Below are 25,248 nucleotides of genomic sequence, written 5' to 3'. Positions count from 1 at the left end.
GCCAGTAGCCTATCTTAGCTTAGCATAAATTGTTGCCTTAATGGTCAACATGCTCTTGATGCACTGCCACTGACCACTGTAGTTGGAAACAGATTCAGTAAAACACTGACACCATTATGACTTAGGCTACTTTGATTTCTTTTAAGCGGCTTGTATGTTCCCTGCCAGTGTCGTCCTAATGAATTTACACAAGTTTCAGTTGATGTTCTATTTCAGCTAAAAGGTAAACACAGCTATAGATGGCTGTTTACTGTGAGTGAATCTCGCTCTTTGCCTTTCTCTGTTCCACCGAGAGACATGAAAAGTGGCGGCGCAGCAAAAAATACTTTATGGTGTTTATGCTCACAAATAATAAAACATAAATTGTGGAAACCCTCAGCCTTGTACAGTTCAGTTCATTCAAAGGAGCTTGCCCTGAGAAACAGGGGTGAGACCACTGATTTTCTGCTGGTAAATATTTGAAGAGCTAATTTGGAGGGGCTGCGTTTGCTGGTGTTTAACAGTGTGTGTATGTGTGTGTATGTGTGTGTGTGTGTATCAACCACACAGCCTACAGCCAGAGAGCCAGACAGCCAAAAGTTAATAAATTGGAGACGTAATTTATTTGTCCACATTAGGAAACTGGCATAAAGTAGCCTAATTAATCTTGTCGATTAATTAAGGTGATTGTCTACACTGACTGGCACAGTTGTACGTCAGCAGTCATTCAGGCAGCCAGCCAGTCGTGGATTGAATCAGTCAGCCGGACAGTGACAATCTTTTTGACAGTCAGTCACCCGGCCAGTCAATCAGTCGTTCAGCCAAACGATCCCTCAGCAAGTCCACCTGTGACACATCCAGGCGATCTGTCTCACAGCTAGTAAATTACCACAGCCAGTCAACCAGACACCAGCCAGCCAGTCAACCACTGACCCTTGATCTTATTTGATATTGGAATGCAGCTGCAGGGTGAAAAACACTATACTCCAGGAAATTGATTGGTTTAAATTGATTGTGATTGCCTGTTGTTTACAGTCTAAAACAAAAAGAATAGACAGCTGTCAAGGGCACAGACAGACAAAGACAGCAAGTGGAAATGTGAAGTGGCAGAAATGAAGGGTAAAGCTTATGTTTGCTGCCTGCCTGCCTGCCTGCCTGCCTGCCTGCCAGCAGAGTGTGGACAGGACTCTCCAGTGCGCCCTGTGCCCAGGAGGGGCGGGGTGGGTGGCAGAGCAGGGACAGAGGAGAGAGGAGAGAGGAGAGGAGGGCAGGACTGGCAGGGTGCGGTCTGAAGTGGCAACAGATCGTTTTGGATCATTCAAATCCCTTCAATTCAACTGGAAAGCTGCAGCTTGTTGCGCGCCGGCCGCATATGGAGAGGAGAAGCTTTCAATCCAAAAAGGGCACCAACCAAACAGCAGGCGAAAGTGGCTGATGTTGTGACAGTTTCCCAGAGCAAAAGAAAGAGAGGGAGAGAAACCACAACACTGCAACTTGGATATCAGCAACCGCTCTCTCTCTTTAACTCTCTCACCCACCAAATCGACTTTGAACCTGTTTGTTTAAATACACAGACTTTACAGCCTGCACACTTACTGTTGATTCTGTAACGCGGACGGAGCGAAGTTTCTCAATTTGGGGCATTATTTGTCATTTTGGAGCCGCTAAAAAACTTTTCGGTGTCCTCATGGTGCCCGGTGCAGCCGAGGTGCTGAGCTTCTTTTATCCGAGATTTTCGGACGTCAAGTTGCGACTGTCACGGACGATGGAGTCGGGAACTGAACCGGGGAGGTACTGAAGACATCTCTCTCCCCAGGGAGAGTTCTCCCTCCCCCCTCCCGGGGCGATGCGGATCTCCTTCCTCCTTCTCACCGCCTCTCTGTGTGCCACGGTCCTCCTCCTCGCACCTGCCTCGGAGGGCTGCGGGCCGGGGAGGGGGTACGGCAAGAGGCGGCCCCCGAAGAAGCTCACGCCGCTCGCCTACAAGCAGTTCAGCCCCAACGTCGCCGAGAAGACGCTGGGAGCCAGCGGGAGACCCGAGGGCAAAATAACGCGCAACTCCGAGCGCTTCAAAGAACTGACGCCCAATTACAACACAGACATCATCTTTAAAGATGAGGAGGACACGGGCGCCGACAGGCTCATGACCCAGGTGAGGAGGGGGAGATGAGCGGGTAGCTACACGGAGCAAAGGGATGCAGAACATCTTGCACAGACGCGCAAAGATGGAGCTCTGGTCCTGGTTCCTCCTGCTTTATATCATTGTAGGTTATAGTGACAGTGGGTGTAATTGTCAGGATGTGATTTGGCCACTCTTGACTCTTGAGCTGACTATAGCAAACTTTATTCAACCAAAGTGGTTGAATAAAGTGAGTAACTTGAAATTTGCCAGACTGTTGCATCCAGTTGTCTGCTGAATGTTTGCCACCAGTTAAATGTTTAAACCAAAGTGATTGATTTCATCGACTGTGGAATTTTCTGCGACACTGACATAGCTGCAGATGTTGAATTGAACTATTGCTTTTACACCCATACTGAGCCTTTTTGTTGTTGTTGTTGGATGATCTCATTCATCTCAATTTTCCATCAGGTTACACACATGGAGGTCTCACTCATCGTAGGATCAATTTTGGACTAAATGCCTGTCAATAAAGTAGATGATATAAGATTAAAGTATCTAATCCTGATCAGAATTTCACTTTATAGTCTCAGTGCTGGTTTGGCCCACAAGAGGACACCTTTCAGCCATATGCAATTGTAACAAGTGCTTTACGCACAGCCCGCCAAACCTCAGGCTTGTTGCATGAGTTGGATGATACATAACACAAAAGCATTCATTCAGATTCATTGGTGGGCATGGGCATTAATTGCATTAAGTATGAATTACATCAAATGAGATTCATTAGATTTGAGCACCTCCACTGTTGGTGGCATCTTGACCTCAAGCATCTGGGAAAACTGCTGAATCATTCCAAGCTATCACATAGTTGTGTGTAGTTTGACCATTCACCTGAAAACATTTCCCTGACTCAGTTGTCATATGGCCTATAGTCACCATAAGAGATACAATATGCCCTTTTTGTGTCTAGGGTTTAGTCATACTCTGGTTCTCCTCTTTGTGATTTCTTGTTCTGTCAGTTCAGTTTCCCTGTCCAGTTGTACTGTAATGAAACTGACGTAAAAAATGTGTCTTCTCCCTGAATCTAAACCCAAGCATCTCTTTCTTTCCCCTTTCAGTTGACCTTTTCCTCCCAAACAGGCTTCTTGATTGTTTGATTCTAACATCCTATCTATTCTTTCGCTTTCTGTGCCTCTCTGTAGCGTTGTAAAGACAAGTTAAACTCTCTGGCCATCTCTGTGATGAACATGTGGCCCGGTGTGAAGCTGAGAGTGACAGAGGGCTGGGATGAGGACGGTCATCATTCAGAGGACTCCCTGCACTACGAGGGACGTGCTGTCGACATCACCACCTCAGACAGGTAGGCACGAAGTACAAAACTGAGGTGAAAATAGGCCAGACAAGTCATGCCGAGGGCAATAACTGCTTTCAGTCGGTCAGTAACAGCCAACAAGGCAACAAGTCAATCAGCTTATCAGTGATGTAATGAACCAACCACTTAAATCAGCAAATTTGCTGTGTATGTGACCAAATTCCTCCTGAATCCATAACCTTTTATGTCATCTTAAAAGCTAAAAGTAATGGTCCTCTGTAGATTTATACTTCATATCAGATTTAATCATATAGAAAGTTCATAATGCCTTTTTATTCCTCCTCTTAGGGACAGAAGTAAATACGCCATGTTGGCCCGGCTGGCCGTTGAAGCTGGATTTGACTGGGTCTATTATGAGTCCAAAGCCCACATTCACTGTAGCGTCAAGTCAGGTAAGAGATGGGTATGATCTACAGTGTGTGTGTGTGTGTGTGTGTGGGTCTGCACACACACAATTCATCTGATTGTGTGTTTTTGTATGTTTTTGTTATGGTGGCCAGCTGTCATTACCACTAATGAGGTTGATACTAGACCCTTTGTCGGTGATTTTGCTATAGCTTGCCTTTCTGTGCCTGTATCATCAGTCTAAGTGTGTTTGTGTGTTTGTGTGTGTGTGTGTTTGGCCTATTGGGAGCCAATCAGAGCAGGATGTGCACCTGTGCTCTTCACTCTCACTCAGTGGTCTGATGTCATCATAACGTGATCTGTCTTGTAACTGTGGAATACGAAGCTCTATAATGTATCTGTGAAGGAGATACTCTGATTTTTGACGTGGTTGAAGTCTTTGCTACATGTAGTGGTGTGAAGGTGCAGTGATTGACATTACAGCACATTTCAGAGTTTCTCTTTTTTTCCCCTTCAAGTTTTACTGCTGATATTAAGTTACATTTCTCCAACACACACATATTTTATCAAACACAGTCCTTACGCCAACAATACTCGGCCACATTCCATCTAGAGTGATTTTAGCTTGTGAGACATTTTAGAAATCCATTTACCCACGTCTGGTACCGCCAGCTATTTGATGCCAAACTTCATTCTAGCAGCCTGTCCAGGTTAGTAGGCTGTGAGATGATTAACTCTGCCTTTGTTTTGCTGTTGCTTTTCCTTCAGCAGGTTTCTCTCAGATCTCTTATCTGAGTCTTATCACCTCCCGGTCACAGCCCTCCTTTTATGCAGCCTTCAGGCGCACAGACACACACACCTTGAACAAATATTTGGCCGCCTTAACACTGCCTTAAGACAGCTCTCCCACAAACACACACACACACACACAAACACACACTTGAGGAAGAGTGATGAAGTTCTTATTTCAAACTGATTTACCTAGGAGTCTAAGGTCACTTAGGAATCGTCTTTGTATTTCCCTCCCCTTCCCTAAATTTCATAGACTTCATCCCACTACGGCTTTTTTTTTTTTCAAATTAGCAGATTTCAAGTGTTGGGATTCAAACTCATTACAGTGCATTGGTGCTTTTTCCTTGTGTGTGGACCCATGACTGACCATGTGACTCAGTTTAAAACTCAAACTCTGCTGTAATCCAAACAATTTGTACACAGTCTGTGTGCTTTCCTGTCTCTCTGACCCCAGGCCGTGCTCTGACTGCGGTGATACAATCAGCTGGTTATCCATTAGCTCTTGCTGACTACCTCTTCTTGCCACTTCGTCTCGGTGTGTCTTAAAGGGCCACCTTATTCAGATACACTCAAACAGGATCAAATGCATAGCTAGTGGCAACATTGGCAACCGAAATGAATGACAACAGCCTAAGAACACAGAAATAAATATATTTTCCTAATAATGGTAAATTACTTATGTCATGCGGATGCCACCACGCTATAATGGGTTTAACAAGTTATACAGAGTAGCAGGAAAGGTATGCACGCTCTGTGTGGAGGGGTAACTTGTCTCCTTTGACAGCATTATCTGAGGAGAAATAGAAGTCTTTTGATTTTTGACAGTTGTTTGTTTAAAGGACGTCACTATGCATTTTTAACAGCCCTTGAAAAAAAAAATTTCATAACTAATTTTTTTGGGGGGATTTTGATCTTTATTTAGGCCTTTGTCTTACTACATGGTTAAAGGGGCAGATAGATTACAAGTTTTTAAGTTTTTCAAAACATTATGTGCTTTTTCACAAGTTATATGTAATCAAATGAATTGCTTGTGTGCTGTGTATGAAGGTTAAATTCTTAATCCTCCAAAGATTTCTGATGCGTGTTTCTATGCATGTGTATGTGTGTGTATAGTCAGAAGCTAACAGTCCAGGCAAAGTTTGAACCATAGTCACATTATATGCATATGTTAACAATCTACCACTGATCCACTGAGATAATGTTGTCCCTGAGTCAAAGTCTCAGCTGCTTTATAGATCACTCAGTGACCTAGAATAACCTGCATGTGTAGACGTGCTGTACTCCTGAGAGGAGCTCCAACTGTACTCCCCTGTCTCTAAGTTTTATCTTCTCATACTTGTCGCATCAAGGAATGATAAGAAAAATAATATGTTGCTTCTCTTTCTTTCATCTCTCCAGAACATTCTGTGGCGGCCAAAACTGGCGGCTGTTTCCCTGGTGACGCTCAGGTTATTCTCGAGGGTGGAGCTACTAAAAAGATGCAGGATCTTCGCCCTGGTGACCGTGTCTTAGCTTCCTCAACAGCAGATGGCCATGGTCCTCTTCTCTACAGCCCGGTCTTATCCTTTTTGGACCGCCAGCCTGAGGTCCAAAAGACCTTCTACGTCATTGGCACCGACGAAGGACTTAATATGACGCTCACAGCAGCTCACCTGATCTTTGTCACAGACTGCACCGGTGGGCAGAGTGAGCCAGGATGGCAAGAGACAATCAAAGAGCCTCTTTTGGGCTCCATACCAGGGGGCAGGCCGAGCTGGGGAGCAGGTCTGAGGACAGTTTTTGCCAGCGAGGTCCGTCCAGGACAGTGCGTACTGAGGGCACGAGAGGAGGTGGGGTCACATACAGCTTTTTCAGTTGTGACCTTTGTGCAGGAGCGGAAAAGCACCGGACTGTACGCCCCCCTCACCCAGCATGGCTCTGTAGTGGTGAATGGTGTACTGGCATCTTGCTATGCTGCTGTGGACAATCACCATTTAGCCCACTGGGTCCTGGCCCCACTGAGGTTCTTCTACAGCCTGATCGGCCCCTCAGAGCCACAGACTAACGGGCTGCACTGGTACCCTTGGCTTCTACAGAAGCTGGGGCAAATGCTGCTGGATGACGGACACTTTCACCCCTGGGGGATCGAGCAAGTACATAGATAGGAGCCATGGTGATGTGTTCACACTGATGACTTCATTCAGTTCCCTGTATTCAGGAGCACTAAAGCACAGAACACAGCCTTCTCTCTCAAAAGAGGAAAGCGACTGAGGCACCACCAAATACAACTGATTTTACAGTGTAAACGCATTTTGTATGAACTAATCTCAACTGTATTTGCTGCCCCCATTTTGTAGCATGAGTAAAATCATGAGAGACAAAGACAGGGGACTGAAACTGTCAGGATTCATTCACAAAAATTTACTGAAATCTGTGTCAACATTCATACAGTACATTTCATTTTGAGATCAAGCTGATATAGTCAGAACAAATTTTTACACGTTGGAGAAAAAGGTGAATCTAGGAAACTAGATACTGAACAAGGTGTGATTTGAAGCTCTGTATGTACATAGGTATTTATACAGTTATGCAGAAGGAAATAAACACAACAGATCAACTTTGCTCTGTTGACTATCTTAATCATCACTGCAGTAAATCCACTGATTCTCTTCAGAGAGCCTATACTGTTTGTTAGACTTCATTTACAGAATAATGTCGAATTGAAAATTCGATAAGGCTCATTAAATTGTGGATGGTGCAGTGCTATATATTGACTTAAAGCAGTGTAGCAGTGTGCTGGTGATGCACTGTGGTTTCACATCCGGAAAAGGACTTTGTTGGGAAGCTATTGAATGGCAGGGAATGATGACGGACGCCACTTTTGTGTTGCAGTGTTTCTTCAATTGAACAAACTTTGTGAAGTACTCATGCAGGTGGTTGCCACCCTCTCTTATCTGTTCTTCCTCGTCTGCCTTTTTGCTTTCATCTAATTTAATAGTCTCAGATTATTTCTATGGGTTCATTTATACATCTTTATGTTTTTATCAGGTATTTTGTGACATGTTTTTTATGGTTTCAGGTTTTCAGTTCAGGTCAGCAGTATCTAGTTAAGGCATTCACAACACTCAGGCTGTATTAAACTACTGTATTAAGCAACAGCTATGCATCATGATAGATAAGTTATCTTTAATCTTGAATAGTAAGAGTTTGTTTGATAGCTCTCCTTTACATTATCCTTTTTTCTTTTTCTTTTTTTGTGTTTTGTGTTCCATCTATCACCCAAGACCTAGATTGGCAGAGGTACAGAAAATCAATCAATTAATTTTATGAGAGCAGATCTAATCTTGTGATAACAACAATAACAAAAAACACATGAGTCACAATCATAGAAAAACACATGAAAACAATGATATTTTTTTCTGGGGTCTGTACCAAACAAGCATGCTCCCTGGATGATATGATTTATAGGCCAGGAAACCTCTGTAGAAACACAATGCTTTTTTCTTTTTCTTTTTTTCTTTAATGATATGTTGTTTTGGTTTTGCCTTTATCAAAAAAGAATTGCAGATCCTGCAATTTGAACATTGCACTTGGCCATATTGTGATTTTGATAATATTTTGATAAATTGTTCAGCCCCTAAATATGGATTCACGTGTAGCTCAAATTGCCCAAGTGTCCTTTCAGGAAACACTTGTTGAGCATGTTTTGTGAAGACTCAACATTACAGTTATCCAGGAACTCCAAGGCTTTACTCTATATGCCTGCTCAAAGTTGTGTTAAATATGTATATTAAGCTATTGTTGGAGAGACTATTTAAAGATCTATTTTTAGAAAATAATGTAAACTATTATTATTATTATTATTATTTTGGCAACTCTGTTCATACAATTTGTATTTGAAACATAAAGTTGATGTTTTTAAACCAAAACCACTCACTCTGTTCTTTATTTTCTAGCAATTAAAAAAAAAGATGATATGCCCTACACAATTAGCTACAAAATAATTAGTATTTTCTTTAAAAAATAAAGTCCATTTTTCTTGACATCATGCTTACTCAGAATCACCAACACAAGCTAAATACTAGGTTTTGGTAATAATATGAAGCTGCCTATAGCTAGTGATAAGTATAAATGGTGATGTGTCATTGTGAATCCAACATTAATAGCTGTGGTTACAGGGTGGGCTGCTGGTTGATTTCAGTACCACGGACAGCAGCACTCTGCAGCAACACTCCTCTGTCCTCCTATTGATGCCGGAAAGTGTTTTTTTCTTTCTAAGACGGTGAGTTAGTCTTTGAACACAGCACACCCTGCTGGATGCATCTGTATTTGCAGAAAAGGAAAGTTTTGTTTTTTCTTTACTACCATTTGTTTCTAAGCGTGGAGAGGAAAAAAAAGTATATTTAGATATTTTATCCTTTTTGTCACACAATGTTTGATTTGAAACAATGATCACAACATAGGCCACAAATGATCAGTCAGCACAAACAGATTCTAAGTCATCTTTAATAGTATCGGTCAGTTAGGTACAGGAAAAACCTTTTTGTTGTATCCCATAGCTCATCGCAGGAGACCTTAATGATCCGTAAAGACAGATAGAGAACCAGACCCAGGTAAAACACTCAAACACCAACTTATACGTACAATTTGAAAAATGTGGTTGATTTACCTGAATGTGCAGGTGATGTTCTTACATGTGAGGCCTTTTTTTTTTTTTTAAATACACATGAAGAAATCATGCACACCCCAAGAACTTAGAACACAGAAAGCCAAATTGGTCCACCTGAGTCTGAAATTTATCTCTATGTGTCCCGTCTCCATGTAATTATGTTTAACTCTTTGGACGACGATACCCCGGCAACATTTTTGAGGCAATGCTTATGGACAACCAGCAATTTTAATCAGGGCTAATTTGATGGGGGTCAGTAAAAAAAAACATACAATATGTGACTGCCCACCACCCCCTTACTAAGATTAAGAAAATAAATAATAAAAAATAAATAAAATTGCCTGTTTCAACTGCCTCAAAAGTGACCAAAGTATCATTGTCTTAAATTAGGGGTGTTCACACAACAACACATGGGAAGTCAGCATGCTCACAGTAACTCACATACAGATATGAATGTTTTTATAGAATATGTATCTGTCATCACAGCTTGGCAAAATTACACTTATACACAACAAATGCACAATAACACCTGGAACCATAATACCAGCCAGTGGAAAAAGACCCAAATACGTTTTGCGTTGCCTTTGTCCAGTCAGAAAAAGCTTTCTGTTCAACGGACGGCCTCATCCCCTGGTAGGTGGTGGTGATATCGTCCAATAACAATAGCCTATAGATAAAGAATTTATGTTTCCAAACAACCCATAAACACACGCACGCACACACATACATTTTCTCCCACACTTATTACATGTTAATAACATCATGAGAAATGTGAATCTCTTTTTAGTCAGTGACTGAATGTGAGATAGTTTTAACTACCTACAGAATGCGGCTATGTTGAGAGCAGTAAACCTGACAGAAGTACAAAACATTCCATCACATCCTCTTGTTGGCAATTATGTTGACATAGTTACATTAGGCTATATGTAATCATTGCTTGGCAGCATACAAAAATAAAAGAAGTTGCTCTGGTGCATATTTTGAGTCATCTGCATTTGAGTTAAGTCATCTCTATGCAAACAAAAAGAATTGTTTTCGGCACATTTTCTTTTTTCAAACGAATGAGGCTGGCTCAGTTATATAATATATTGATTAGTATTAGGGTGTTACTGTAACCGTATCTGCCTAACTACCATACAACCAGTAGCAGCTTCTCATTGGTGTAGTTTGTTGGCTAGCTTTATTGCGAGCCTGACTGATGCATATTTGGAATCACTTGTGAAAGGACAGATGTCAAAAAACACGCCTGTCAAAAATGAGTTTAGCAGTCTGGTTCCTCTGCTGTACTGGTATTTATGTTTGAATAAAAAAAGAAAATCCATATTGAATTCCTGCTGTCACTTAGCTAGGCTGGTGTTTGCTAACCAGTCCACTGCATATGCGTTTATCAGGAGTTTTACAACAGTTTCACTCTGCTTGTTCCACCATAGACTCTAAACCAATACAACAACTAGGGGCCCATGTTTCACAAGTCAATAAAGTAGGAATAAAGGATGGGCGTTATTTCAGGAGTGTCATCAACAGTCTGAAAACAGCACAATTAATTAAATGAGCACAGTTTTGCTGATTAGACTTTAGCATCTTGTGTGCTCAGAGGTCTTTTTGCAGATTGACTGAGGTGACATTGCCAGCCAGGAATTTCTAAACATAGTGTAGACTCTACGCAGTCAGTGTCCTTTCAGCCTGGTTTTAGTAAATTACAACCCTTCAACCTTTATGAAACAGGTTATATATTTATATTTATATATATATATATATATTTGAGTGTGTGTGTGTGTGCATCTCTCTGTATTAGTAAGGGATACTCTGCTACACTTGGCATTTTCATAATAATTTCACATAGTTCTCAATCTCTCCATATCAGATGAACAAAACCACGTCTCAAAAAACATTTACTCTGTTATGGACATGGAATATGATGAGACATGACTAAAAATAAAACATCATAATGAAATTGCAGCAGTAGCCATTTCAGAGGTAACCCGTCCCTGCATCAACCAGGAATTTTATGATCACTTCCTCTGGTGTTGAGTAGTAACACAGCAACACGATAAACTGGCACCTGTGCAATGGCTACTTACATGTGTAACTTGAAAATGTTGGCAGAAACCCACAGAAATGCCAAGATCCACTTTTAGCACAGTGTAGCAGACCTTAGAAATGCATGGTTTCAGCCAGGGCTGTGACAGCTCTGCTTCTATGGCCAAAGTCCTAGTAAGGATACAGTATCAGGGCAAGAGAGGGCATGAAGGATAGAGGCAAGAGGAAGAGAGACACAAAGAAAGAAGCTGGGATGATGTCTTGTCCTCCTTATTCACAGCCTCTGGGTGAAGTTTTCAGGGAACACTCCTTTAGCGGCGTTTTCTTTGTTCTGCTGCCAGTCGGCCTCTTTCATTCCCATCAACCAGCCATCATCCTAAACACACACACATGCAAATAATGAACTCAATACTTAACTGGGACACAAAAGAGGATACCTGTGCATTCTCTTTGTGTGCGTGTGTGTGTACCTGTTCGTCAGGGTTGTCAAAGGGGATTACTAGCACCACGTCTCCAGCCTTCATCTCCAGTTCGTCTGTATCGTTGGCAGCGTAATCATGCATCACCTGGAGCTAAGTTATACATAAACAAACATGAATTTCCTGCATTCACACTAGATAGATTTAGAGCTGAAGTGTTGAGCAGATTTGTTCCTGATTTACCTTGAACAAGAAGCCAGGGGGCAAGTCTGCAGGCTCCGATGCTGCTTCTGTTGGTTCTGCAGGTGCAGGTGCAGGTACAGGTACAGGTGCAGGTGCAGGTTCAGGTTCAGGTTCGGGTTCAGGTGCAGGTGCAGGTGCAGGTTCTTCAGGTGTCTAGACAGAATGACGAGATGGATTTTTTTTGTAATGTCTTGTTTAAAAGACAAGAGCTTAAAACCTTCAGCCATTGTTTTGGAGAGAAAAACACATGTGATTCTTATTCTCACCTCTTCTGTTGCTGCTTCCTCTGGTGCCGCAGCAGCAGCTGCTGCAGACTCATCCTGGGAGACACAGAGGAATAACGGATAGAGGTTAGAGGATGAGACTGATGAAGGTAATAAAATAGGGATGTGGAAAGAATTAATAAGAAAGAGGAACAGACAAACGAGACAAAGACAAAGACACAAGCAGCACAGCCTGAACAGCAAAGTCATAGTTAATGCAGGCATGTTGATTAGACAGCAGGATTAGATACTACTACACATTTGCCATAAAGATACACATGATACTATGTGTGATTAGCAGTGACTGGGATTAATTATGTGCATTCAGAAACAGATGTCTCTATTCTTTGCTTTCCCTCACCAATTAATTTCCATCTTGCCCTCTGCCACAGTTGATGCATCCATGCTGCTGGCCCGGATGCATCCTAAATCTCCTCCATCTTTACACTTCCCATTCACAATTTCTCTCTACCATCTGCTTCCTCCCATGCTCAAACCTCCTCCTCAAGAGTCGATGCATCCACCATTTTTCGCCCAGATGCATCTCTCCATTTTTGCTCTCCATGGTTACCTGACCCTCTTCATTATCCAGTGTGGTGGGAGCTGGGGTGGCTTCTTCTTCTTCAGCAGTGTCGGCTGGAGCCTCAGCTGTAGGTGTGGGGGGCTCCTCAGCGGCCGGCTGGCTCTCATCGTCGCCCCAGCCGGCCTGGGCTTCGGCCACGGGGTCGTAATGAACTGGCTGGCTCCCATCATCCCCCCATCCCTCCTGAGCCGCAGCCACAGGGTCATAGGAAACTGGTTCGCTTTCATCATCCCCCCAACCCTCTTTGGCAGCCTCTATTGGGTCATAGCGGACGGGCTGCGCATCATCATCCCCCCAAGCCTGTGCTGCGGCACTTACAGGGTCATAGTGCTTCTGGGGCTCCTCTTCCTGGGCATCACTTTCCTCAGGCTGAGGGGCAAGGGTCAGGTTTCAAGGAATCAGAGGTCATAAGAGATATTTTACCTTCTTGGCATATTTTTTGTAAATCAAATTTTTCCAAAACATTTTAATTAATTTTTCAATTAAATAAAGTAAAATATTTTTGATGGGCAGGGGATTAGAAATAAAGGGGTGCATAAGGGTTGCACTACAATAATGACAGTTATGGTTCAAACATTAAAGGACCAAACAAATGATTTTGTCTGCTTTAACCCATTAGCTAAAAATCATGTTTGCTGTATCGTATGCTGACTATAACCTAGCGTTCCTAATTTTTTTCCATTAAAGTGACATGACTCTAGGGATAGCAGTGTTTTATTACTTGACCACTTTGATCAAGACTAAAATATCTCACCAACCTGCCTTAAAAATTGGCACACATGTTTTTTGTATAATTTTGCAGAGCTCCTGGCTTCTCCCTTTGTGCCAAAATAAGTTTTTCTCAGTTTCCTTGACAATTGGTAAATTAATTCCCATTAAATGTGGTAGCTTTTGTGTTAGGGTGTGTCACAAACTAATTGTTTAAAACTCTGTTGATTAATTGCCTTTTACCACTGTGTCAAATACAGTATCTGCGTGGCAAACATCATCAGCATGTTAGCCCATCAATATGTTGGCATTTCACTCAAAGCACTACTGTGCAAAAGTACAGTTTTACAGCTATTCTAAAATACATTCACAAGCATTTAAAAGATGTGTCAGATTAAGGGGATAGATGAAGGGCTAAAAACCTGAAAAATCATTAGAATGGCCTTTTAATGGATTTGAACACAAATGAGGGTTTGGAGGGGTGGCTATCAAGGATTTATGTAGATTCAACTGATTCATCAGATTTAAGGCAAAATTGAGCAGTTTTGCAATATTGAAAAGAAAGGAGACCATGAGAGATGACATGTACACCAAGGGGTCATCATCATCACCATCATCACCACCACCATCATCATCATCATCATAAGAAGAAGAGAAGACTGATGCAGAAAGATAAACCTTTAAGCAAGAAGGTTCAGACTAAATCAAAAGACAAATGAAGGTAAGGAAAGGTGGCGGTAGGAGGCAGGAAAGAAAAAAGAGTCCCATCAGAAGACAGATGTCGGATCTTCTGTGTGTAGTTAGCAAGCATGGTTTATATTCCCACGGGTATGTTCGGATGGAGAAAGAGGAAGGAAGCTTTGTAAGAGTAGAGGTGTCGCTCCTTTCTACCAGTGCTTTGCCTCAAGCTGTAACACAGCAGAACTGTCTGACTGTTGTGACACGTCCCTCTTACAGTAGGTAAAGGATGAACAAAAAGACCATTTAATGATCAGGATGCCAAGTTGCAAGCACAGTTTTGTGAAGTTGCCCACTCACTCTGAAGTCTCATTTCCATAAAACAACCAGCTGCAAACATGAGCAACTTCACTCAACGCTCAGTACACAACTGTTCCCTGTGTGTCACATGGAGCAAGTATTCTGACATGTGAACATACAGGGATATGAAGAGAAACCAAGAAATGAGGTCAATTCAGTTTCAAATCATTCTACACAAGGTATTGAAACGTAATGTGCTTTATATAATTGTGTATTCTGTATATAGTGTATATAAAGAGCAGTTCAAATGCTATCAAATCTATATTGATTAAACAAGTGTAAAATGTGAATTTGAAACTGAGCTGACTTGATTCCCAAGTTCTATTTGTGCTGTAGTACAATCTCTTCAGTGTTTAGTGTTATCACATCAAGCACTGCAGACACAAGGACAACGCACAAACAGACTTGGGACAGACAAATGAAAAGAGCCATTAATGGAAAAGCCTGTTTATAACCACAAATGAAATGACCATTATAGAAGTCCCTGCCCAGTTGTGCAGGACTGCCAAGTACAGCTGTGTAGCAGCAAGCACAATGACAGTGGGGCTTGTATAATGGTGAAAAAGATAAATATAAGGTTGAAAGCAAACAATGGCAAATGAAGCGGCCGCTTCTATGAACACAATTAAGAATATCCTGATAAAGATGATGATCATAATGGTAATTATATATTTTGTTATTTTTTCTGAAAACTTTCTCCTAAGATGAGGATGGCAAGCTTACCCACGAGTCCCAGTTTGCAGGCTGTGGAAAACAGAGGAAGCAACAGAATGAGAAAACAGAAGGAAATTCTTAACCCTATAAAGCTCTTGGTTATGCCCGTTGCATTCAGTAAGACATTTCCAGTGCAGGTCCCATGCTCTTACCCTACAAGCCCATCGCAGGAGATCTTTAGCAGAACAAGAGAACAGGCACTGCTTGGTGAAGTAAGAATTGATGAAAATAGGAGGATGTGGATTCTGTCATATGTGGGTCAATGATGTGACGCTAATTTTTTTGTGTCCATACGGTTTAGTCAATTCAAAAGGATTAAAGTTTGAAATTAAAATACTATACTATATCAATTGGTGTACAGGTTAAACCAATTGATGCAACCTAATATCAAGTGGTGTAACAGATACTTTTTCATAAAAATCTGACTGTATACAGGAAAACAAATCTGGACTACTTTTGCAATGCAACGCTATGTTTCTTGACAAATTTTACACAGTTGGTCACACTTTATTTATTAATTTAGACAAAAAAAACTGTGTTTTTAGGATATGTCCTGCTCAGTATTGCCAAAATACATAAAAAAAAATTAAATATAGAAACACAGCAAAATAATCTAGTAATACACTTAATATAAATCCACAGTAGGTAGGTAAAATATTTAATAATTAACGTTCTTTTGTGGTTACACTATTTGACATTTTCAGGGGCATCCAGACTTTTGTTAGAAAATGGTGCAAATGTCAGAACAAGTACATTTGAACTAATCTGATGCATGCTCTTTTTTTCATGATGCAAGATATTTCTGAATTTCTCATCTTGCCTTGTTAATCCACTCTTATTTGTCACTGACCTTTAAATCAGTATAATTTACCTAGGCCAGGAAAAATAATTTCACTGGTATCAAAGGACCAACTCCTAACACCAGGGGTGTAGTGTAGTGCAAAGAAAACAATCTCACATATCTCTCTCATGTGCCTTCTGAGATGATTATGTTCTGCTCCTAGCAATAAGCTTCGAGAACAGCAGTGAGGGATTTTTTTGGTTTTGTTTTGGCAATTAAAAAACAAAGCAAAAAAAAAAAAAGAAACGTGCATTTTTCAGCATAACAAATACATATTATTATTAACAGTAGCCTATAATGATAGAGCATTACTGCTCTGATATCAAAGGGAAGTTAAGGGAAGTCCTCTTTTTGGAGAGGATGCGCACACAATATTTATATGTTCTAATAAAACATAAACACAAAATGTTAAGTACCTTCCAGCTATATATAGATATAGGATAGATATAGAGTTTGACTACATGCCATTCAACAGTCAGGTACTGAAAGGCTTAGTAGCAGACCTGGATCAAACAGCAGCTGGAAAAAAAAGTTGACATAAGCTTATGTGTTAAATTAATCTCACCCTCCAAGCAATGAGAGCAGCTTTTAGACTGCATGCTAAGACCTAGTGGTATGTATAACATTTTCACATTCTGCTGTAATTTCGTCCAGGTCTGAAGAGAGAGCGAGAGACTAGTCAGAGCAGAGCAGAGCAGGGCTGTCAGTCTACTGTTCATGCCATGAGTGATCTGTGGATTGTGCTGAAGCAGGAAGAAGTGGTCACTAGAAGCAGGTTTCTACAGATCATCATGCCATCATCATCCACCTTTTGGTTTGGACAATTGGACAGAAGCAGAGCAAGTAACACCTCAAACTATGCCAAGCTTACCAAGTGATTTCATTTTGTATCCAGACTTATTTCAGTATATTCAGAGTCAAATTACTGCACCAGTTCCCTTGATACTTTCAACAGGCAGTTCAACTTGTTTAACTGGAACAGGTCAGGACTCCTCCATTCCCCAGTGTCATGGAATGAACTTTCTGAATAGAACAATCAAATCTCTTGTGAAGCTTGGCATTTCTTGCAGTGGAGTGTCTCTAGGACTATATTTTCATGCCATGACTCATCCACCTGTGTGACCGTGGAGGCTTTGGTGGCTGCACTGAAAGAGTCCAGGTCCATGTCCAAAAGGCTGCTCACTGCAGGACTGTCAAACTGATAACAACAGGAATAGGAGGGCTCGTTGGCTAACTTTGCGCAATAGAGAAGGCAAGGATGTGAATAGAATAGAATAGAATAGAATAGAATAGAATAGAATAGAATAGAATAGAATAGAATAGAATAGGGGTGGGAATCACCAGAGGCCCTGCAATTCAATATTATCATGATAAGATATAATTGTGATATTAAAAATCTTGCAATATGCTGTGATATACTGCAATTTATTCGCTTTTTTCAACTGCAAATGATGTCTCTAGACGAAAATGTTTTTCCTGATAAGCTAAACTTCTAAGTCTGTTCAGATCAATACTTGGCGTCCGTATATCAATACAAAATTGGCACGCAAAATATCACGATACTATGCCGTATCGATTTTTTCCTCCAACCCTAGAATAGAATAGGAGGAGGGGCAGGCCAGAAGTATTTAACAAATGTTTCTGACCTGCACAGGAGAAGGGAAAGTTAAAGGGTTATTGCACAGTTTGTAGACAGCAGCAGCTCACTAACCTCTGTAGGGGAGGTGACACTGATATCAGGTGTAGCAGCAGCATCAAACAGGTTGATGATGTTCTCTGTCTTCATCTCCTTAGATGGGGTCACCTTGGGTGGAGGAGGCACTGCTGGTCTTAGCTAGGATAGAGAAAAAACATGTGGTAATGAGGACTCCACTGCTTTTACTTTGTATTCTGTTTTTTTAATTTTGTAGAAAGAAACAATCTGATATAGCTGTTAATAAACGTATCTCCGAGTGTGTCTACCTTGGATGGAGATTTGGGGATTGGGGGTGGTCCTCCTGGCCTAAGAGTGTGGTTAGATGGTTCTTTGCCACTAGGTGAATGAGAGAGGGAGAGATGGAGGGCAAAAAAACCAGATTATAGAGAGAGGTAATGAGGTTGGCGAACGATATGAGAGAGAGGAGGGCAGCAAAGGTTGAAGAGAGCAGCTAAGAGCTACAACACCACTAGAGAGAAGTTACAAGGCATGCTCTACAGGAGTTCAAGTGGAAGTAGTCATTACAAGAGCTGTCATGCTAAAAAAAAAAAAAAAAAGTGAGCTTCCCTTTCCGTCATCCGTCCCATCCCATCCCATCCCATCCCATCCCATGCAAGCAGGCGTAGTGTGTGCCTCCTGTAAATCCTCACAAGCGAACAGTGATCGAGGCATTCACTGCCATTCAGAAGATGTTCTAAAGCTGACAGAAGCAGCCCCAGAGCTGCAGATGTTTAAAGAGCTGAGAACATACCTGCAACCTATCGCTGGACAAGGCAACTTTGTACATTGGTATGTTCAAATGGCTATGAGAGTTAAATCACTGCCAAGGCTGTATTAGCAAACAGTCACTGTGGACTTACCATTACTACCTGCTCTTGAGGCCTGATATAGTTTCAAGATCTGATTGTGGTTCTACAGTTTCTATATGTGTAAAATCAAATAAAAACAGAGGTTATTCAGGGAAGCTGGGGTAGCATAGGACTTGTAAGGGTGCAGTGAGTTTTGCCACAGGTCCAAAAAGTCTACTGTGTGTTTACCAGTGGACATTAAATAAGCAAAGAGTTCAAAGATCTGAAAACAGTGAGTAAAGGAGAAGCGACCAAAACCAGACTCATTATAGGAGCAGACCAGACTTTAATTTCACGGGGAGATGAGATGACGTGAACCCTGAGATTTGGGCTTCATTATTATGTAACATTTTTGCCTGGTGCGGCATCAAAGACACAGGTTTGCTCTCCTCTTGTACATCTGCAGCTCTGAGCACACAGCTGTCTGATCAGACAACGTGTCCGTCAATTCACTTGCACAACCAAGCACTAGCTCTCCCTGTGGTCATCCCAAGCCTGCAGACTGACTGACACACGGACAGCTGGACAGACTTGTCAGTTGGACAGACAGACAGGAGTTGTGTCACCATGGTTACCACAATTGCTGCCGGTTACCTCCTATTTGCTCCTGACGATGATGCACCGCGGTTACCTGTCTTTCTGCAAGGGGGAGGGGGGGTGGGGGGGTTCAGGGAAGGCTATAGGTTAATGAATGTCATTTAATTTGGTCTGTTCCAGTAGCTTAAATGTGTTGGGTTGTAATCCACGGGTTTCATATTTTCCAGACAGAACCCAGGAAAAATGGATCAATCTTCAGCATTAGCAAGTAAAACAATTGATTGTATATTTAACAATCATTCCTTTAATGCACCTTGCTTCCATTTTTCTTCTGCTAATACCTCAGATGCCACCGCACTTTATTCTGAAATATGTGTATTGCACCAAAAAGTTTTTTCTTGCGTTTTCTGTGTGCCATATACAGTATAATCAAAAAACAACTGAAATTCCGTGCTGGCAGTGAAGGATGGTAGACCTTAAAAATCAAGCTAAAAAATATATTTTAAAGAGTTGTGAGTTTTTACCTCTTAGCTTACAGTGAACACGGAGAAAACACTGTAAACAAGTTAATTAAAAATAACGCATCAGCATCATGAGTTCTGACAGATGAGGCTCAAGACTCTTAACTGGTTCCCAGGGTTTCACACAACCAGCTGTTTTCAAGAACATGGTGGGATTTGTGTGTTTTTTTTTTAGAATTGCTAAAAGCTGAGGTAACTGGGTTTTTACCTGAGAGCAATTTCAACAAAAGTGAAAGGCAAAGCCCTTACACAATGTATCGGTGCGTCTATGTCTGAATGGCATTAGCGTTGAGAAAAGATTTACTGCTGTGTATATTTGTCACTTATAGCTTTCAATGGATGCCTGAAAGGATTTGACATCTCATTCTATGAATCTCTCATGAGCTACACAATACATTACAGAGCACTCAGCAGTAGAAAGTCTGACTATTAGAGAATTTAGAAAACATATGTTCGCTCACTAACCTGGTTGTGTCTGATTGCTCCAAATTCACCAAGACATCGTACAAATCCTGATCCAACTGTAAGGAGGAAAAAAGGAACAGTGTAAGCTATGAGTGTACAATTCACATCAAATAATGATTTGATAAAAAACATCTTCACCCCCTTCCGCTCATTGAATCCAATGATCATACACTATTCTGGCACTGTCTATGACGTAATTATTAACATAATCATATTATACACGCACCGCAAAGTACAGCTTGTTTGCATCACGTCCAAATTCAGAGACAATATTTACAACTCTCAAGCTCAGGGAGCATTACGGAGGATAATCTCACTGCAGTCATTTGAAACCCAATGTCCTAGTTCTGCTTTACTGGGCCAAAAATAAGAAATGAACTATAACACACTTTGCATATGGTTTAAAAACAGTGTTGATTTGCAGCAACAATCATTTTCTTGTCATTCGTTTCCTGAGCTGCAATTCTTAAATTCTATGCAGGTTTGTTTTGTCCGGTCTTTATTTAAATGCAATAGCTCAATTGAAGAGTCTCACCCTGCTCATTTCCTTGTGAAACTTCTCCTCGAAACCAGCCAAACTCTGGAAGGTGCTGACGTAAAACCCAACGCGACTAGAGAGAGGGAGAAAGAGAGGGGGAAAAAAGAGGGGCAGTATTGACTGCATTACTGGCTTGGCTTAGTTCGATATCCTGTGAAGTTAAATGTGGCACAGATGCAAGTGAAACATAATTATAGTACCTATCCATCAACAGAGAGATCAATTTGCACTGACACTCACACGCACACACGTACACACCTGTTCCAGAGTGAAGGTAATTCCTCCTGCAAGTCAATATTAATCTCCTCAAACACTTTCTGGGCTCTCTCCAACTCCTCTTCAGCCTGAAACACACACACACACACACACACACATGAGTTTGTTTGATGTACTATAGACTATGACATGCTATATACACCCACATAACATCCCCTGCTAGTTATGATTAAGCTTCATTGGTGTGACAGGGAACATGGGCAGAGACAGAGAGCCTGACTTAGAGGACTTCCTACATGACACCACCTACCAGGGCATTCCTCATCTTTGCTACATACATCATACATCTTGTAGGAAGGACATGTAAGAGCATTGTGTACCTGGCTCCTGGACAGACTGCTCTGGGCAACGTTGTGTGCAGACAGGATACCCTGAGCCCAGCCTGGAGTGGCTCTCTCCAGCAGAGAGGAGGGCTGGAGGAGAGAGAACAGGTTCATATGGTTAAAACCTTTTTAAAAGCTGTTGATACACCTGGTAAAACATAATTAGTAATGTATTATACACGCATACAATACGTTAATACAGTGTACTATGGCTTAGGTATCAGACTATAATGTGTTTGATTTACCTTGGTAATTTTAATGCCCCCGTCCTTTTTCTTGGACTTGTGCGTGGCAGAATAGTTGTGCCTGGCACTGTCGAAATCCACCAGCTTCCTGTCCCTCTTAGCTATACGAGCCTGGATGGAGAAGAAGACAGAAAGAAAAGAGGAAAATAAGCACTGGTGTTATTTAGTGTCAGGAATGAGATACCCAGTTTTCATGCTCCACAAATAAGTTCAGGTTTTTTTTCTTTTTTTCAATGAATTTGGCATCTTTTTTTTTCTTTTTACAGTTCTATGCTCAATATTTCTAATTCAATACAACTGAAATCCAAATAGTGTATGATTATTATAACTACTGTATATTACGAATAGTATTACTGTATGTGTAGGAAACCCTTGCTGCTACTGCATGAATGCCTGATGCCAACCATTTTCAGAGAACTTACAATATGTCGTTATGACTATTCACCTTACCTTGATATCAGGGAACTGGCCCAGGTAAGTATCCATGGAGATGAGGGCATTATCCACCAACTTCTGGTGGTAATCGGTCCACAGCACATCGCAGTCCTGCAGTACAGATTGATATTATAGCACAATATAAATCTCTCCATCGCGCAGCGCTAACTCCAGTTGCTAAGGTGCTCTGTCTTAACTAGAGATCTTGTATTGAATTGGGAACAAATGGAAATCCTATTAAGTGCAGTTACAGTTGTGTAAAACAAGAGCCATTAATCCAAAAGTAATTTCAAGAGCAAACAAGAAGAATTCGAAGAGCTACTCGTTCTGCACCAACCTGTAAAGCAATGATATACTGTTTCTATCTAACCATGCACCCGCATGAAAATACACATCAGCTAAGTGGTTTTGACCTGTACATGGATATACATCATTCTGTCATACAGTCAATTGCTGTCTCTTAAACACATTTATAAATGTGTCTCTGACCTCCAAAACAGAATCCACTTCGTTCTTGCCTAGCCACTCGGGTTCATACATGTCACCCAGACATGACTGCAGGTTCTTGGAGGACTCGTGCATGGCTGAGGACAAACACATAGTATACTGTACATTAACATGCATTTATATTTACAAGCTGAAGTATGTATTTGTACATCCACTGATCAACATGTGTCCAGTCATCAGCATGACTTGGGATAGGCTTGTATGTGTTTCACCTTTCACTGCCTCCAGGTATGCTCTAAGGTCCCTCTGCAGTTTGCTGCCTTCCGCCTGTCAGTGAAACATACAAACATGAGGCTTAGGACACAAGAAGTGGACAGAGGAGCCACGTACAGAGATCTAGAAGTTGGTAGATGCCAGAAGGCCTGGTGAGCTACACTTCTCATAAAGCTGGTTCATTATATCATATTTTGAACAGTAAATGAAACAGGAAAAGGTGATTTGGAGGCTAATTAGAAACAACAACAACAACAACAACAACAACAACAGGTGCACTCACATATTGTTTGGTGAAGTTGATAACTCCCTCCTCAAAGGCAACATCTTTGGTCTCATCAGCTTTGCCAAGCTTCTGGAGGACCTGTACATCAAACAAATAATTACATTAGTAATGTAGCAATTGATCCTGCTCAGTTTTCAGTGTGTTGGCCTACCACACAACTGACATGATGCTCCGAAAAACACACTCAACGTGAGGATTCGCTTGTCTGTCTGGGTCTCTCTTTCTCACACATACACAAGGTTAAGTTGAAATATTATTTATTTATTTGTAGATTGTGTAAAACAGTAAATGGCATGCACACTCACACACAATGTCAGAATTAAACCAAAGAGGCCAATCCTGCAGTATACTGAACCCATTCCTGTCACATATAATGTGCAAAAAAGCTCTACGTGGGAACCATGTGCTTTCTCTCTGTCTGCGTGTCTATAACACAACATTATGCATTTTGACAGACAAGTAGCGCCCCCTGTCATTTATTCCGCGCAAAACTCGCAGGTGCTTTAACGCACAGACTAGGCCCCTTATTTACCACCTCCTATACATAATGCAGCATGGGTGTTACATATTATCTTGGTGGCGGGAGCATGTCTAAAGAGTGGGCTGCAGTCAGCATCTCTGTAGTTAAATCCCTCGTGAAAGGAGGCAGGTATTGGCTTAAATACCACAACCACATCATCATCAGTCGTCAGGCTCAATTGTGAGTCAGGCCTATACTGCACATCTGACTGCACTCTGAACGTGTCCGCTGCATGACATTGACTGAAATAAGGATGTGTTTGAAGTGGACACCCCCATCCCCAAACACAGGATCCCTTGCTCTTAATATTATGATGTCGTGATGCGACACTGCGCCTCGGTGCTGGGGGGATGCGGCACCGCTGCCTCGCAGCTCGAAGGCCTGAAGCATCATTCACCCCCCCCCCCCCTCTCGCATATTAACGTGGAGCAGAAGCAGTTCTCAGCTTACCTTTTCTTGAGCTCTGGTTAGTTTTTTCTGGACGTTGCTGGCCACTTTCCCTGCAGTCAGCCCCTTCCCCAAATTCAACTCAGCCATCTTGTAGCGTAAATCAGTCTCTGGATGCGGGAAGGAAGGGAATCAAAAATAATAACGATCGGAGGGACCGCTACGGCGACGGTGGAAGCAAATTCATCAATGTCCAGTGGAGAAATAACGTCGGTGAATGTAATGATGAAATGATATGATGTATCTACACAATTAGGCCTGTGTGTGTGTGTGCAGAAAGCTAAGCTGTATTCTCTGTTACAGAGCCGCTGTGTGCGCGTCCGTGACAGAGGAGGATGCTGCCAGAGATGCTCTTAAAGGCGCAGCTGCATGGAGGAGGCTGGAACTGGTGGATGTCAAATATTAATAAAATCAAATGTTTCGAGTGAATATTACACTTTTTAAAACGTCCCTCGGTGTATTTTTTGCATTGATGGTGTTTTTCGTTTATTTATTTATTATTATTAGCCTATTATTTTTTATTTTCATTTGGCTATTTTATTTTTTCATTTGAGCTTTTATAAACCAGGATCGGGAGCTACGTCTTAAAGACAGCTTACTATAGCTATGTTTAAGAATAAAATAGGCTAAATATCCTGATGAACATTCATGACTGACCAGATAGAGTGGGCAACACAATAACAGCTGGATGAAGCAAACATCCCCCCCAGGCACTGATGCTTTAAACTTATGTATCTCAGTGAGATATATGGTTACGTAACACGTTAAGTGAAATGCAACATGGGCATCAGAGAGAGAGAGAGAGAGAGAGAGAGAGAGAGAGAGAGAAGCCCCACAGTCCAGTGACTCGAGGAATTAACAGTCGGAGATTATACTGCCCTAACAAGACACCAATGAAACTGACATGGAAATATTATAGATGAAAGAAATACCATCGCCACAGCAGTTATGTTTTCTGCAGTAGCTTGAGCTAAACAGTTCCACACCAGGCTGTAAATGAAGACAGACCAGGTACAGCAGAGTGGGTAGCCACTTGCTCTGATAACCCGATGAGTCCTTTCTTCGAAGATACTACATCTGCCACCATCGACAGCATGGATTTGTATGTATGGGTTTCACTCTGCTCCGCGAAAAGCTGGGTTATTCACCGGGAGATGGCGCTGTTGGCCCATTCCCACAAAAAACAGCATCTACAGACCTTCGAGTTTTCCCACTTCTTTTTTTTTTCTTCTTTTAAATCTGCCAGTTTTTTTTTGCTCAAGGGCTGCAACAGCCTGCTGAAGGATT

At 41.6% G+C, this 25,248-nt stretch overlaps 2 protein-coding genes across 8 annotated transcripts; one reads left to right on the top strand and one right to left on the bottom strand.

The window, feature by feature from the left end:
• Window positions 1–1,214: 1,214 nt before the first annotated feature.
• LOC146964896 (indian hedgehog B protein-like) lies at window positions 1,215–8,512 on the top strand. The gene is made up of 4 exons (XM_085764744.1): window positions 1,215–2,131; window positions 3,301–3,458; window positions 3,759–3,862; window positions 6,006–8,512. The coding sequence occupies exons 1-4, from the start codon at window positions 1,826–1,828 to the stop codon at window positions 6,749–6,751; spliced, it is 1,314 nt and encodes a 437-aa protein (XP_085620870.1). The 5' UTR covers window positions 1,215–1,825; the 3' UTR covers window positions 6,752–8,512.
• A 563-nt stretch (window positions 8,513–9,075) lies between these two features.
• Window positions 9,076–24,303, bottom strand: bin1a (bridging integrator 1a). Of its 7 annotated transcripts, XM_085764626.1 has the most exons (20): window positions 23,965–24,290; window positions 22,992–23,072; window positions 22,708–22,762; window positions 22,478–22,572; window positions 22,004–22,099; window positions 21,554–21,664; window positions 21,306–21,398; window positions 20,968–21,053; window positions 20,707–20,782; window positions 20,172–20,227; window positions 19,243–19,287; window positions 18,067–18,136; window positions 17,816–17,938; window positions 17,219–17,302; window positions 15,273–15,293; window positions 12,792–13,172; window positions 12,224–12,277; window positions 11,958–12,110; window positions 11,766–11,867; window positions 9,076–11,671 (listed from the first exon to the last, which is right to left on the bottom strand). In XM_085764626.1, exons 1-20 carry the CDS (start codon window positions 24,049–24,051, stop codon window positions 11,570–11,572), a joined length of 1,971 nt encoding a protein of 656 aa, XP_085620752.1. In that variant the 5' UTR covers window positions 24,052–24,290; the 3' UTR covers window positions 9,076–11,569. The 7 variants fall into 7 exon arrangements, with proteins under 7 accessions (XP_085620752.1, XP_085620757.1, XP_085620755.1 ...); XM_085764631.1 differs by lacking the exon at window positions 12,792–13,172; XM_085764629.1 differs by lacking the exon at window positions 17,219–17,302.
• Window positions 24,304–25,248: the final 945 nt, after the last annotated feature.

The sequence above is a fragment of the Trachurus japonicus genome, chromosome 21 (assembly GCF_045865225.1).
Source record: "Trachurus japonicus isolate A0001 chromosome 21, Traja_1.0".
NCBI classification, from domain to species: Eukaryota; Metazoa; Chordata; class Actinopteri; order Carangiformes; family Carangidae; genus Trachurus; species Trachurus japonicus.
This window is presented reverse-complemented; position numbering and strand designations above follow the sequence as displayed.